Source organism: Mustela putorius, unplaced genomic scaffold (assembly GCF_011764305.1).
Source record: "Mustela putorius furo isolate JIRA1106 unplaced genomic scaffold, ASM1176430v1.1 tig00000695_pilon_pilon_pilon, whole genome shotgun sequence".
Classification (NCBI taxonomy): Eukaryota; Metazoa; Chordata; class Mammalia; order Carnivora; family Mustelidae; genus Mustela; species Mustela putorius.
Window position 1 is genome coordinate 8,231,681 of NW_025421447.1, and position 15,804 is coordinate 8,247,484.

General features: G+C 58.1%; 1 protein-coding gene across 3 annotated transcripts in view; it reads left to right on the forward strand.

Moving 5' to 3' along the window:
- NTN1 (netrin 1) overlaps nt 1-15,804 on the forward strand; it is a 173,012-nt gene that overhangs the window by 145,365 nt on the left and 11,843 nt on the right. For all 3 annotated transcript variants that reach the window (XM_045083375.1, XM_045083374.1, XM_045083373.1), the window contains exon 6: nt 10,435-10,509. In XM_045083375.1, coding sequence (XP_044939310.1) covers nt 10,435-10,509 — 75 coding nt within the window. The remainder of the gene's footprint in view (nt 1-10,434; nt 10,510-15,804) is intronic.

The window sequence follows — 15,804 nt, forward strand, 5'->3', positions numbered from 1 at the left end:
GGAAAGCGCACCTGGGTTGGGGGGCTGCCCAGGTGTAGACTCAACACGGCGCAGGTGTTCAGGCTGGAGGTGGGCTGAGCCCCAGCTGCATCTTGTGGACAGGACAGGATCTGCCATCGGGGAACGGGGTGACCCCAAGGCCTGCGGGGCTGGGGCCATCTTTGCAGTGGGATGAATCCCGCCTGCGAGGTTCCCACCATCTGGGGAGGACTGGGGGTGGGCGGCCTGGGGTCCGGAGAAAATTCTGGATGTCCAGGAGCTGGTTCAGCCTGCCGAGCTGTCCTGCCTCCAGTCGGGAGGGCTTTCTGCAGCCCCAAAGGCTCTGGGCAAGAGGCTTTAATCTAATTACATGCTTTATTTCAGCCAATTTGTTTTCCAATCCATCTTGTTCAGCAAGAAGAAAGAGCGCGCTGGGGGCTCACGGCACCCTCTTGTTCCAAGTGGAGAAGAGGGGCTGCTCTCCTGCCTCACGTGGCCAGCGCAGCCCCTGACCTCTCCCGGCCCGGCCCCCCCACCCCCAAAACTGGGCTGGAGGCCGCCCTGCCCCCCACCCCCCCAGGGAGGGGCCCGGGCTGGTCACTGCACACATCCGAGGGAGGGAAAAGCTGCTTGCTGGTCCCCTTTTCCAGGAGGCCAGTGTCCCTATGTCTTGCACCAGGCTTCCAGGACAGGCTTCCGGGGCAGGTGGAGTTGGGGGTGGGGAGGGCAGGGTACTCATTCCCGTGGGGTCAGCTCAGCCCACAGTCTTCCTTCTGGAAGAGCGGCCCTCAGACCCAGGCCTCGGTATTTTAAATCTGCAAATATATTCTCACAATAAGGCAGCGGATTTAGAATCCGTGTTATTAAAGTCCAAACCCGACACCAAAGCCCTCGCACCCTCCCCGGAGACGGAAGATTTATGGGCTCCGGTTGCACTCCCCAGGCAAGGAGCTCCCGTGGCTCGCCAAGGGCCGGGCTTTGTGTCTCCCAGCGTTTTCCAGTATCGTCTTTCTCCACTCTCCCTTCAGAGCCCTGCCTCGGGCCTTTGCTTGCCTGCCTTCTCTGTGTTGGGGTCCTCCTGTCTTCCGCCCTTGGACAGGGGAGCATGGCGGCAGCCGAGCCCTCCCCTCCCCTTTTACTCAACTCATTCAAGGAATATTTATCGAGGACTTACACGTGTCCCGGGCCCTGGGGAGAGAGCAGCGAACAAGGCGGTGGCCCCCAATCCTCGGGGAGGGAAGCAGAAGGTAGACCAGATTGAATATGCGTTGTATACCAGTGCTGGGAGGGAACCAGAACCCCTAAAGATGGGTCTGCTTTTCCGAACAGCCAGAGGCCAATCAGTCCATATTTGAGTGAGAACTGTATTAAAAAAAAAAAAAAAGGGGGCGCCTGGGTGGCTCAGTGGGTTAAGCTGCTGCCTTCAGCTCAGGTCATGATCTCAGGGTCCTGGGATCGAGCCCCGCATCGGGCTCTCTGCTCAGCGGGGAGCCTGCTTCCTCCTCTCTCTCTTCCTGCCTCTCTGCCTGCTTGTCATCTCTCTCTGTCGAATAAATAAATAAAATCTTTAAAAAAAAAAAAAAATTGCAGCTCGTGCCCAGCAATCCAGTGAGAAGTCTCTAATTCAGAGAGGTGCGGTCATGTACCCAGAGACACACAGCCTCTACCTCCTGGGGCCAGCATTCCCCGTTCCTCCACCGCCTACCTGCTAACGTCCCTCCCCCAGCGTCCTGCAGCCCTGAAGTTCAAGGGTGTTCTGAGACAGGCCATTCCCGCTGCATCGTGTCCCGGGGTGCGGTGGAGATGGACTCTCCAAAGAGAACAGGCAGAGGAGACCCGCTGGACAGCCCCTGGGGCCGGAGCTCCAGGATGTCACTCCTCAGCTACCAGCTGCCAATCCCAGCAGAGGCAGCAGGGCCTCCTGATCCTGGGGGGGGGGCACTCAAGCCCTCTCCAGCCCAGCTCTGCCCCCTTTGTTGTCATGGACGCCCAAGCCTGAACCCGTCATTTCTCATGGGTGTCACCCAACAGTTGCGAAAGGCGCTGATCGCGTCCCTTGTTTGGGGAACCTGCATCTGCAGGTTTGGTTGGCTCAGAGGGCTTGGTACCTTGCAGGGATGACTGCTTTCGGCTTACTTTATACTGCGCTGTCCGATGGGTTCAGGGAACGTGCAGGGGTGACCTGCACTGTGCCACATGCTGGGACGAAGGTCCAGGACTCTGCAGGGCAGGGTGGTGGGGGCAGCAAGGCTGTTGTGGAGTGTTGGATGCGTGGCTCTGGGTCCAGAAAGGATGGTGATCTTAGAGGCAGATGAGGCTCCTTTTGGGGACCCAGACCCCCCCCCCCCGCGCCATGCCCACACCAGCCGCTGCTTGGTTTGGGTCAGTTTCATAGTCTCTGCTGAGCACCAGGGTCCGGCCCCAGCTTTCCTGCTGCTCGCCATTCCCCTGATTCAGCTGGGGACCCAGCGAGGGTGCTCTGAGGGCATGAGGGCAGCACCTTGTCCTCCCCGAGGTCCCAGGTGAGAGGTCCTGTTCTCAAGAGGCCGTCTCTGTCTGACCTAGCTGGTCTCTGTCACGGCACCATCATTGCTCCCTCCTAAACCCTGTGCGTGGGTGGGACAGTTACTGTCATCACCATGACCCCGTTTTATTGATGGTGAGGATCTTTCTGCGGTTTTGACATGTTGATGCCAGTTGAATTCAGAGAAGAGGAATTTGCACCCCTGCCTCCTTTTTTGTGCGTGTGTTTGCGTTTGGCATTTCACAAGCCACAAGTCCTATATTCCCATCGGTTTAAGCTGCATTTCCTTGATTACTTGAGATTGGCTGTTTTATATCTCCTTGGTCTCCCTTCCCCCTACCTCTTGTGAATTGCCTGTTCTTCTCCTTTGAATTTTCAGTTGCTTGTCTTATTGGTTTGGAAGAGTTCTTTATATATTAAAGACCCCAGTCCTTTGCTCTCTGTGTTGCAAACGCTTTTGGCTTTTCTGTAGTCATTTGCTCACAGGTGCAGGCACTGCGTGCCTCTCTCCTCTGACTGCCTCATTTTTGCGGGGGCCAGCGGCGGTGGTCCTTGGAGCCGATGTCTGGGGACTCAAGAGCTGCCTGGGAGCCCGGCTTTCCCAGAGAGCTGGATGAACCCTGGGTTCAGTGCTTGTGGGTGAGGATTCTGAAAAGGTGTCTTGGGGCAGGGGGAGCGTTAAGTCACCTGCAGCTGCGGAGGAAGCAGCAAGAGTGGCTTCTCGAGCAGTGCCTCCCCCATCCTCACCATGTCTAATTTATGAAACCCATGGACACCGCCGTGGGCAAATGGGGCTCTGGCCTGAAGGGTTCTAGGCAGCTCCGCGGCTCCCCAGTCCGGTAGAGCTAAAACACACTTTGTCCAGGCAGACTGGCCTCACCTGCCCTTTGTCACCTGCTGGTGGGCAGAGTGGCCCCACCAGCAGGTTGGAGCCAGTGGGGTGTCCCTCCTCCTCCCACCTCCTTGAGCTCTTCCACCTGGCTGGGGGAGGGGGCCGGGGGTGGCACCAGGAACCCCTCCCTCCTCTGCACCCAGCCGGTGGAGTCTGCTAACTCACCCACCCTTCATACCTCCGCCTTGGGATGGACCTCGGGGGCTGGCGTCCCTTGCTCATTCCCCCCGCCCCCGCCACAGCCCCACCTTCCCAAGCCTGACAGCCCAAAGGCAGAGAAGGCAGGGGTGCTGCTCAGAGCGAGACCTTGGCCAGCTCCCCGCCCTGCTCCGAGGGAGGCGCCAGATGCAGCGCCCTTGGCCCCGACGGGGGGACACTGGGCCCCGCCTGCCATATGCTCGGAGATGAGCTTCGATCCGGCGAGCAGGCCTGCCCAGCAGGATTTTTGGCACCTGGGACACAGGAGGCAGACCAGAGGGATGAGCTACCCAAGGTGGTGGGAGAGGAGGGAGCGGCGCTGCCTCTGGGATTGGGCCTGTAGGGCCCCCTCTTGGCTCTTGGCTGGGGCTTGGTCAGGGGAGCAGGTGGGGGGAATAAAAGGGAGGTCGGCTGCTCCCAGGAGGAGCCAGGATGCCAGCCAGCCAGGATGGGCCTGCTGTGAGCCACAGATGGCAGCCTCTGGGTCTCCGCGGCTCTCCCGGGTCCCCGGGTCCCTCCCTGGCAGCTCCCATCTTTTTGGGGAGGAGGACAGGAGCCGCGGGTGACTCCGGTGTGGGAACCCCTGCAGCTCTCCTGGATTTACCTGCACCCTCCGCTCCAGCCCCAGAGGGTCCCCTGAGAGAATAGGGGCCCCCAAGCATCCTCCTCCACCCCCTCCCTCACTACTCCTGTGCGAGGCAGACCCAGGCGCTGGGGTGGGGGCCCGGCCACTGGTCCAGGGAAGCTGGGACCGCGCCGGATGGGAAACATCGGGCCTTATTGAATGAGATCAGTCGGCTGGGCTGCAGGGTCTGTGTGACAGTGGGCTCGTGCTGGCTCTTATATCAGGGTTGAATCACAGGACGCGGCTCCCCACTTTTTTTTAAGTTGCAAAATGATCGATTTTAGGTACTTGGAATTTCCTAAGCAATTTCCACCTCTTCCTGTTTCTGCCCAGGTCAGGTAGCATAAGGTCCAGAGATGGCCCAAGATTCTGCCTCTCTTTGTTTGACTTGGTCATGTACATTTTCCTAAAAAGTCATGGAGTTCATTTCCTGTCACTTTCAGCCTAAAGCGGTGTAGGGTAGCAGCCTTCTGATTTATAACATAATTACACTTTTGACTCTGATTATAGTTCCTTCCTCCTGACTTCCTAACGCGGGCCTGATTTCTCTCTCATATTCATAATTAGACATGACAGTGTTTTGTCTGTTTTGTTTTGTTTCGTTGTTTTTGGGTTTTTGGTTTTTTTTGTGCGTGTTTTTTTATGTTTCTTGGTTTGGGGGCTTTCCTGAGAATCCGTTTTGGGGGTATTTACAACGTGTGAGTTTTTTCTGGTGTTTCAACTTCTGCTGCCAGTCTTTCTCCGGCTTTCTTCAGAGTTGGTTTTGCTTGCTTTCTAACTTCTAGAGCCGAATACATATATTGTCATTCTTCTCTGTTTAACAAGAAATCCTGTTCGTTAATGTTGCTGTCAGGAAACATGGCCTGTATGATTCCAGCTCCTTTGGAATTAATTAAGCAACATTTTACTGCTCAGGTTACTGTCTGTTCCCTTATGTGTTCCTAACACTTTTGTTCTTAGTATATTTCAATATGATGTTATTCCAGGCAAAACACTCTCTTTTTTTAATTACAAGGCGAACTTCTTTGTTAGCGGGTGACGAACTTAGAACGTCTTTAAAGAATCTTTATAGTGTTTTCTTTCAAAGTTGTAAGCTTTAAAAACAAGTCGCTTCATTGAGTGATGTCCCTCTGAAATGGTTTTTTTTTTTTTAAGATTTCATTTATTTATTTGACAGACAGAAATCACAAGTAGGCAGAGAGGCAGGCAGAGAGAGAGGAGGAAGCAGGCTCCCCAACGAGCAGAGAGCCCGATGTAGGGCTCGATCCCAGGACACTGGGATCATGACCCGAGTCAAAGGCAGCGGCTTTAACCCACTGAGTTATCCAGATGCCCCAGTTTTATTTTATTTTAAAGATTTTATTCAAAAATCTTTAAGAGAGACACAGTGAGAGAAGGAACACAAGCAGGATGTGTGGGAGAGGGAGAAGCAGGCTTCCCGTGGAGCAGGGAACCCGATGCAGGACTCGATTCCAGGACCCTAGGACCATGACCCAAGCCGAAGGCAGATGCTTAATGACTCAGCCACCCAGACACCCCTGCCTTCAGTTTTAGAACCAAATATGAAATCTCCGCCTCACAGGTTTCCAAGCCCGTGACCACATGTGTAGTGTACGGTCTCACCAAGACTGCCCCCTCTTAAACTCTTACTTCTGATTCATTTCCTAGTTGTCTGGAAAACATTCACAAGTACCTCTCTCGAAAGGGATATATGATTGGAATATTGTCGGCAGCCTTGCACACTGGAGAATGCCTTCGGCTTGTTGTGGCCTGCACACACATACGAGACAGTCTAGCTGGGTATAAAATTCCGTGGTCACAGACTTTGCCCTCCTCACGACCTGTGGGCATCGCTCCATGGCCATCTGGCTGGCTTCTTCTTGTTGATTTCTAATCTGCCTCTGATTTTCCCTCATCCTGGGATGTCATATGTGTGCGAAGATGTGTCTGGGTGTTGGCCTCTCTTCCTTGATGTTTTTTCAAAAGTTGGTGAGCCTTCTTGTGCATGTGTCGGTCTGCCTTTAGCTCAGAAGTCCGATCTTTGTTCATTGTTTCTATCCTGCTGGGCTTCTGCTGCCTTCTCGCCCCATCGTACGTCACCCTCCACATTCTCACCATTCTCTCCTTCATCTTTATCCTTTATTGTCTTTATCCTTTTCCCCTAGAATCTGCGAGAGTTTCCCCAGTTCATTCTCTCTGCGTCTGAATCAGGTGTCTCCAGGGTCCCTTCTCTTGACTGCTTCCGAAGTGGGTTTTGATTGTGCTATTGAGTTTTTTGGTTTGGGTCTTGGTGTTTCCAGCTCTTCTTCCTCTTCTGTGTCACATTCTTTGTATCATCCTATGGCCTCTTTAGCTCAGGCTGGTTTTCCCTTCTGGCTTTCTTCTCCAACTTTACAGAAGCTGAGTCTTTTTAGATCTTTTTTAGTCTGCCCTGCCAGTTCGGTCACATGCTGTCCATGGCTGTTGTCATGCCTCAGCAGCAGACGCTATGAATACTTGTGATAGAGACTGTATGGCCTGCAAAGCCTAAAATATTTACTGTTTGGAATTTTGAAGAAAAAAAAAAATTGGGAGATCCTTCTACTAGGACAACTGGATTCCCATCTCGGATATACGCTGGATGGCAGGGGACTAGGTACAGCTCTGGCCCTGCTCCCTGGCTCCTGCCAGTGTCTCCCCTTGATTCACTGTGTTCCTTGGGGGCATCCTTCTACCCACACTGCCTGATTTCCTCATTCTCTGCGACGGTCACTTTGATAAAAATGGAAGTGCAAATATGCAGGTGCACTGTCTGTCCTTCTGGGCCCTCCCCTTCCTTGAGTGTCCCCTCCCTAAAGGAAGGCACCAGCCCCAGCGCCCCTGCCTACCTCCTGCCCATTGTTTCCTGCTCATTGTCCCTGTGTCCTCTCTTTCTTCGAGATCTCTCCATGCGTCGGACGAGAGGCTGCGTCTCGAGGTAAAACCCGGGACAGGTTTTCTCCTTCTGCCACCATCTGCCTTTAATTAATAGAGACTGCTCCCAGATTCCAGCACGGGGTCATCTATCTGTTTGGTTTTCTTTGGCGGGAGTGTGAATTTTCATTTTTCTTGTCTTTACAGCTCTTTTGGCACCAGGCAAAGAGGGGCTCCAGGGGTCGCTGCCAAGTAGATATGCCATTTTGAAGGAGTCAGAACCACATGTGAAACCTGTGGCTTGTCCCTCCTGAGGCCGTCTCTGTGGCTGTGTGTGTATTTGATAGAAGAAGAAAAGGCAGGAACATTTTCCCTACCCAGGGACCACTTGTCCGATGACCTCAGTTGTGTGGAACACACCCAAAACAAAGAATCCGCTGGCCGCCAGATAGCGGCCACGGTGTCCGTGACCCGGATGTTACTGACTCTACCCAAAGGAGAGTGTTTCCATGTTTTACGTACAGGTCTAAGAGTCTCGGTCTTTGTTTTCCTACTCTCAACCCAGCTGGAATCGACAAATCCAAATGGAGTGGGGGGACATCTCACAATGAGGGCATGGCCCTTAAGAAGTATTTCTGGGGCTTTGGGGGCTCTGTGGGTTGAGTGTCTGCGTTCGGCTCAGGTCATAATCTCAGAGTCCTGGGATTGAGTCTCTGCGGCCGGCCCACCCCAGCTCTGAAATGGGGCTGGTACTCCTCTATGTTCTCATTGGCCTGGGAATGGATGCCACACACTCTGGGATAATGTCTGTCCCAGGTGGATATCTGGCTCTGGAAAGAACCACTTTTGGTGTTAGCAGGAGAGAAGGCAAGAAGTAAGCTCAAGGTGCCCTGGGAGGAGACTGTCACTGGCTCTGCCACTGTGTCTTCAGCCCCCACGGTGCATGGCAGGTGTTCTAGAACCTTCCTGAGCTCTGGCTTCCTGGCTTTCAGGTGGGACCTACAGGCCCTCCCTCACAGGTGTGCAGAGGCCGCAGCTACACGGTGCTGGGCTGTGTGCCTCAGGGCCCAGCCGGAGAGGCCCCCTGGGGAGGGAGGGCGGAGATGATTTTCCTCCCAACCCGGAATGTAAGCACAGACATGGGCCAAAGGCTTTTGACTTCGGTAAAAAATAACCAGAAGGCGAGGAGGGAGGCGGTTCAAGGCCATCCCGGGGAGATCACCCAGCACTGCTTGCAATCCTGTTAGCTTCTCTAGGTGGTGAGAGCAGGGAGGGAGCCCAGCCTGCTCTTGGGACCGCGGGTCTCTTGCACATCCTGGGTTCAGCTGCGGCAGTGGCTTTGTGGGCGTGTCATCTGTCCCTGTGTTGGCTGACCCGTGGCCTGGAGCAGCTGCTCCCTAGGGTGAGGCATGGGGCGCTGGGCCCAGTGCAGGTGTCTCGGCTCTGTGCATTCGGGCTGCCATCACCTTGTGTTGACCACTTGGGCTTGGTGGCTGCAGAATGTGGGCAGTGGTCCCTGGACAGCTGTGTCCCTGCCTCCCAAGAGGTCGCCTCCCACCCCTGTTGGCCAGCCAGCTATCTGGCAGAAGTCACTAGCAGGATAGCCTCCAGATGCCCCTGGCAGGGCGTTCTGGCGACCAGGAGGGGGTCCTGGGGCTCAGACCACAGGGGACCAGGAAGCAGGGGGGCTGTGTTTTCCTCTATTTCCTGGGACTGGTTCCCCACTGGGTGCTCCCCCTGCCCCTCCCAAAAGCTGGCTCAGGAGATAGCAGGGGGCTGCCAGGCCATGGGCACCCTGGCCAGTGGGATGGAGCAGTTTCGACTCTAACCAAGGCACTAGTCAGTGAATTCCAAGACCTGGAAGGAGGCAGCCACATCTCATGGGGCCAGAGACCAGTTCTTGTCTCTGAATATTCTCTGTATCGCTAAGCCAAGGGGGGGGGTCGGGTGAGGGGCACTGGGAGGCCTGACTCCCTCCCCAGCTTTGTCCTGTGCCCCACACAGATCCTTCCTTACCCTCAGGTCAGCTTGGCGATGCCCTCTGCGGGGGGAGGGGCTGCACCTGCTCCTGGGGCGGTCCCCTCGATGTGTGTGTGTCCCCTTTTTAGCCCTCCCAACCTGTCACCCGGACACACCCCCAGAAGCTTCTAGAACATTCTAGGCCCTCCACCGGCTGTCTGGGCCTTGCTGGAACACGGGGTACTCCTCGTGCCCTGCTCTGAGCTTCACGCCCTGCTCGCATTGTGTTCACTGAACCGCAGCATGGCATAACCAAGAGAGCAGTCCTTGGGCCTCTCACGTCCGAGTTCAAGGCCCAGCCTGGGCACCAGCTGTCAGGGAAGCCTTGGGCAGGGGGCCTCAGTGTTCCTATCTGCAGAATGGGACCGTCACCCCCACATCCTAGAACGATGGTGAGACTGAGTGAGGCCTGGCATGTCGGGCAGTGGCGTGCAGTGGGCTGGAGTGATGTCTTGGACCCCAGGCGTGGGCTGGCCATTGTGCTGAGGGTGACAGTCCCCTGTGGATCTGGCCAAGCATTGCATCGCCTTGTCAGAGGAGCTGGAAGAGCTGGCCAGGAGAGGGCCCGGTTGGGCCGAGGCGGGTTATTTGCTCTTATGGTTGGACGGAGTCCCTCAGCCCCAGGAGAAGCGGGCTCAGGGGCTAGCCAACCCCAGGGGGCCCTGCACTTTCCGCCTGGCTCGCACCCCGGCTCCGGGAAGCCCCCCGACATGCTCCTGGTGGCCGCAGGCCCACAGCCCTGCCTCGCAGCAGTGGGGCCCATTAGAACTGAACTCCCCTCCGCGGGCCATTCTATTTGCACACTCCAGTAGAGTGGACACCAAAGGCGTTTTCTAATGCTTCATGGGCTGCTAATTTCCTCCGTGACCTCTTTTGTTGGGGTCTGACCCCAGCCAGAGGCTCTGCGCCATGAAAGCCAGCGCCTGACACAGACCCGGGGCGCGGGGTGACAATGAGGCCTCTATCGGCTTTAATCAGGTTCCAGTTGTGTCTTAAGAACGGGGTGGGGGGAATCTGGGCGGTGCTCGGAAGCCCTGGGTGGCACAATACCACAGGCCCCAGTGTCCCTTGCGGAGGCCAAGGGGGCTCCAGGCATCGGCTGAAGGGCTCCTCGGGGCCACCGGGTGGGGGGCCCTTTGTCCCAAGCGCCTCTAGAGAAGGCCAGGCTGCCCTGAATGGCCGCCCCGCCCCGGCCCGTGGGTATCGCAGGCCTCCGGGCATCTGGGGAGGCGGCCTCCCCCTCGCCCCCAGCCTATTCATCCCCAGCCTAATTAGGTTTTTTGTCTGTGTTCTCCTCCCCTGCAGACTGTGATTCCTACTGCAAGGCCTCCAAAGGGAAGCTGAAGATTAACATGAAAAAGTACTGCAGGAAGGACTATGGTGAGTGCCCGGCTCCCAGTCTGGAGGCCATGTGATCAGTGGGGGTGGGGGTGGGGGTGGGGGTGGGGGGGCGGGTTCTGGTGTCCCGTGATAGCCAGGGGCCTGGCTGGTGGGATCCCACGCCCAAGAGACTTGTCAGCTCTTCCCCCCCCCCAGGCCCTTGGAGGCACGGGGCGCCAGGGGACTTGGGGGGGGGGGGGGGCGAGGGGATTGCAGGGCTGGAGGACTAAGTTTTCTCTGCCCTGGGCAGGGGCTCCCCTGTGGCTGGGATTCCTAGCCTGGCCTCCGGCCTCCACTCTGCCCCAGGTTGGGGGCTGTGTGGCCTCATATTAGTCGCTTTGCCTCTCTGGTCTTGGGTGGCGTTCTCCGTATGATGGGCTTTCAATTCGAGTCTCCCTCCGTGGCTCAGCGTGGGGTCCTCCAGGTGTCGGGAAAGGGGGCAGCAGCTCCATGGGCTTAAAAGCCTCCTCCTTCCAAATGCTGACTCTGCAAAGGCTGGGGTGGGCCGGGGAATCTGCATTTTAAGTGGTCGCTGGGTCCAGGAGGGTGCTTTGTGGCCAGCAGCTCTGGGGCTGACAGCCCTGTCCCTTGAGGTGTCAGGGCCCCCGTGCCCCCTTTCTCTGTTGGATGGTCCTGTCCCGCTCCGTATGCACTTGCTGGAAACCTCCTTCCTGCCAGGCTGCCGCCCAACCCTGGGAGGAGGTAAGGAGCCAGCTTTGTGGTGTCTGGTCCCTGAGAGTGGCTGTGCTGGCTGGAGGTCTGGGCTGGCCAGACAACACGTGATGTGGGGTCAAAGCCTGACTTGGGAGGTTGTTGGGGAGCCTGCTGGAGGAGGGGAGCCCCTCGAGGCCACCCTTGCAGCCGAGAGCCGGGGGTCACTTCAGAGCAGGGGCCTAGCAAACAGGAGCCCCAGGGGATCTGCTGGCAATGGCAGGGGAGGACCCCAGGCAGAGACCTGGGTGTCCACATGGGTAGCTGAGGCCCCTGCCACCCGGCCAAGAGGTCACTGCGGCCTGGAAGGAGGCCCAGGGGCTCTGAACCCAGGCCTGGCACCTTCCACCGTCTGGCCCTCCTCTAGACCCATTGGGCCTGGCGGATTTGGGGAGGCGGCTGACCCTCCCTACCCCCTTCCATCACCCCCCACTCCCCCTGCTGCTGCCCGGTCCTGTTTGTCACCTGGCCCCCAGAGGTGGTCCCCCAGCCATGGGCTTGGCAGGCCTGTCCACCTCATACCACGCCGGCCTCCTCTGTCCACCTTTCCAGACCTGTATGTCTGGAAGCTGCCAGAACAGGGCCCGGTGCCTCCCCGGCTCCCGGGGAGGAGCGACTCCTGTGAGTTGCCTGGCGGCTGGGCAGGAGGAGAGGGAGGAAGGAGCAAAGCAGAAGAGGACCTCTGTCTGTCCCTCTGTCCCTCCATGACCCAGCCCGGCCTGCCGTCTGCCCGGGGCAGGCCATGGGAACCAGACATAAGGGGTTTCTCTTTAATAAGGACAAGGGTCCGGCCCTTTAAATGTAACAAAATGCATGAGGGAACCCAGAGGAATTTGGAGAACTTATAAAATGTAATCATTGTACCCGTGTGAGTGTGTGGACAGACACGGGTACACACTCACGCACACACGCAATGTTATGTCCCCAGAGCCTAGCGCCTGCCCAGGGTGCCTGGGCTGCCCCTTGCTGGGGGTGTGTCTCCGGGTGGCCCCGATCCAGACCCCTGTGGGGCCAACAGCCAGTTCCCCAAAGCCCCGTTCAAGTGTTTGCGCCCACGACAGTGCAGGAACGTCCAGCTGCTGGAAAAAGAAGAAACCTCGAGATGGTTGAAGGGGAAAGGGAAGCGCGGTCTCACCCCCGGTGACACGCACAAGGGAGGGATGAGGGCTCAGGCAGGGGGGCCCAAGGGTTTTGTCGTTGTCGCAGGCTTGGGGCCTGGGGTTTCAAGTGGGGGCTCTGTCCACAGGCCCTGAGAGCCAGCGGCCGCAGAGAGCACTGCCCAGAACGGGGGACGGCATAGTGGGCGTGCTGGGGCGGGAGAGCTTGGAGTTGTTCAGGAAGCATCTTTGGGGGAACACACCTGAGGGCTAGAGGGGGAGGGCCCAGCAGTCCTTCTGTGAGGTGCTGGCCTGCAGCCCCTGCTCGGTTCTAAAAGCAAAGAAAGGAAAAATTAGGCTTTTAAAACAGTTACCAGAATAGCGCGTGCGTCACACCTAGTTCTGTGGGACTCGGCCCCGTTTTGTTCTCTTGTCTTCTTTTCCTCCGTTGAATTCAGCTCTCCTGACCCCCAATGTTCTGGGGGACCCTTGTCCCCCCACGGTGCTCTGCTGGCCCCCATCAGCAGGAGGGCTAAACACCCTCTTTTTGTCAAAGGGGACCAGACACAGTCTTTTTATGAACTTAGAGGGGCCCCATTGGCTTATTCAGGGGGGAGGGAGCAGCTCCCCTCCAGGGCGGGGGCCCGCAGGTGCAGCCCGAGGCCTCGCGCTGGGGCTGGGAGTGGGGAGCTGGTGAGGTGCTTGGGTTCGCAGGACCCTGCATTCCGTTGGGACCACAGACCCCTGGATAACGTGAGAGTGGGGACATCCCTCCCCAGGCTGATGCAGGGGTGTGATGCACAGGAAGAGGACAAGGAGGGAGCTGGCCTGGGGGTCTGCGGGGAGGTGAGGCGGGCAGAGCGGGCCAGGCCGAGGAGGACTGGGGACTGGACTTTCTGGGGGTACTGCATCATCCCTGCTTGGACACCCAGCAGGGAGCCAACTAGAAAATGTAACCAGTGCCCTGAATGTCCCAGAAGCTGCTGATGAGCACCCCAGGATGGCCGCCCCTGCCACGTGAAGAGCAGGCCCTGGGCCCCCTGTCTCCTGCCGGGGACGTGGAGATGGGTCTCTGCTGACTGGGGCAGGGGGAAGAAGGGGTGTGCGGGCGGGTCCTGCCCTGTGTTCGCTCTGGCACGTTCCCGATGAGAGGGGCTGGGGTGGGCACCAAGCGGAGCAAGGGGTACGGGGGTCAGGGGAGGGCCTCAGGGCCAAGTCCCACTGCGCTTCTTGCATCCACAGAGCGCCACTAGCAGGGAAGGGAGGCCTATTCTCTTCCCATCTGCAGGAGGGGACAGCAGCCCCATGGTCTGGACACGCAGCCCCCCAGTGTGCTGTGGGACTTGGGGCAGGAGCCTCACCAGCCTGGGCCTCGGATTCCTGTCACATGGGGGTCTCATCCAGGGGACATGATGCCTTTCTGGATGAGACCCAGTATGCTCGGGGCAGGTGCAGGGTGACCCCGTGGTCTGTGGTCACCTGGCCCTCTGTTGCCCTCGAGGGGACCCTGCTGGCGAGCTGCCCATGGAGCACAGGTGTGCGCCTGATTGTCCAGTGTCTGTGATGCCGGCCTGTTGGGGACACTCGCCTGGGAGGGGCCCTGCCTCGTGTGAACGCCCCTGGTGAGTGAGCTCGTGTGAGAGCATGTGTGAGTGTGCACAGGTAGGTGGGATTGTGTGAACAGCTGTGTGTGTGCTTGTGGGTGTGCACTTGAGTGTGGATGTGGGCGTGTGAGTGGGCTCCTGTGGAGCTGCCTGTGTGAGTGTGCTCACATGTGGGTGCACAAGTGTGACAGTGTGTGAGCACATGCAAGTGTTCCTGTGTGTGCATGTGGGTATGTGTGCACACATGTGTGGCTGTATGTGTGAGCGTGCACACGTGCCTTGTGTGACAGCGGGGTAGGTGGGCAGGTATGAATGCATGTGCACAGACACACATGTGTGTTTGTGACCCTGTGTGTGTGTGCACATCAGAGCGTGTGTGTGCTTGTGTGATAGGGAGCACACCTGTGTGTGCCTGCGTGGGCCCGTGAGTGTGTGTGAGTGTGCCCGCTTGTGTGTTCACCACTGAGTCGGGGCAGCATCTGTCTGGAGCCCCTCCCCCGGAGTCACGCGCTGCCAGCCAGGGGAGTCAAGGCAATGAGGGTGACAGAATGACACTGTCCCCAGGGCACTGTGGGGGGTGGGCGCAAGGCTGGGGCCGGGGAAGGTCTCAGGCCCACAGCCCTCGCTGCCGCTGCCATGACCTACCATCCAGGCCGGGCCGCTTGGCCTCCTGCCTCTGCTCCCTTGTCCATGACCTCCTTCCGGGCCCTGTCCTCACTCACCACACCTGTGCACCCCCCCACACACACACACACACATCCCGGGGCGTCCTGCTCCCTCACACACCCATCCCCAGCCGGTCCCTCTTCACACACTCATCAAGCACCTGCTGTATGCCCCATCCTGTCCTGGTTACTGAGCTTACGGATACGGAGGAGACACTGGCTTAGCCCCCAAGGAACTTACAGTCTAGGAGGGAGACAGGCACACAGTCAAGAGCGGGGCGGGGTGGACAAGCCTGAGTTCCAGAGCCTGGCTCTTCAGAGAGGGCATAGAGGGAGGGCTTCCTGGAGGAGGGGGCCTCGGTAGCCAGTGCTCACGGGGTAAAGCAAGGCTCCCAGGCAGAGGGAGGAGGGCCTCAGCCACAGAAATGGAAACACGCTGGGGAAGCAGGTGCTGGTTGCAAGGGTGTGGGGGCCAGAGAGCCTGGAGTGAGCCCCCAGGGGACCTCAGCATCCACGGCCATGTCCGAGCCCACGGAGAGCCGGGCCTGCTCACGCGGGCCGCCGTGGGCTCCTGGGTGCTGCCTCCAGGCTTTTCCTTCTCCCTGGGCTTCGCAAGTGGGGGGAGAAGGACAGCTCACATTCTGAAAGGTGAGATCATCTCACTTTTGCCAGTTCTTGGAAAAATGATTCGTTCCCAGAAATGTTTATTAGTCACCCCTTTTGTTGAAAGACATTTTGGCACCACCCGATGGAAAAATCAGAATGCTTTTCACGAGACGATCTGCGTCCAGTAAGCCTCCTGAGCTCCCGCAAGGATGGCGTGTGGGTGCGGCTCAAAGGGGAGACCCTGCTGGCATCCGTGGGGAGAGACGGGGCTTGCTGGGCTGTGCGTGTGCGCATGCGCCTGCTTTCTCGGGAGGCCCCGTGGCAGAAGCAGGCCTGGGACCTAATTGGAACTGTCATTCACCCCAACATCCCCCCCCCCCCCCCGCACCCAGGGACCTCCCGGGGCCTTGCCAGGCCCAGGACGGGGCACCTCATGGCCTTCCTTCCCGTCCTTGATAAATCCACACGAAAACCTGTCACGGGGCACACACCGTGTCCTGCCCGCGTTATGCTGAGACTCAACCAGACACAGGAGTGCGCTCTGGACTGGGGACTGCAAAGCCCGAGAGACTTCCAGGACGCACATAGGGGCAGGAGGGGTCCCTGTGGTGT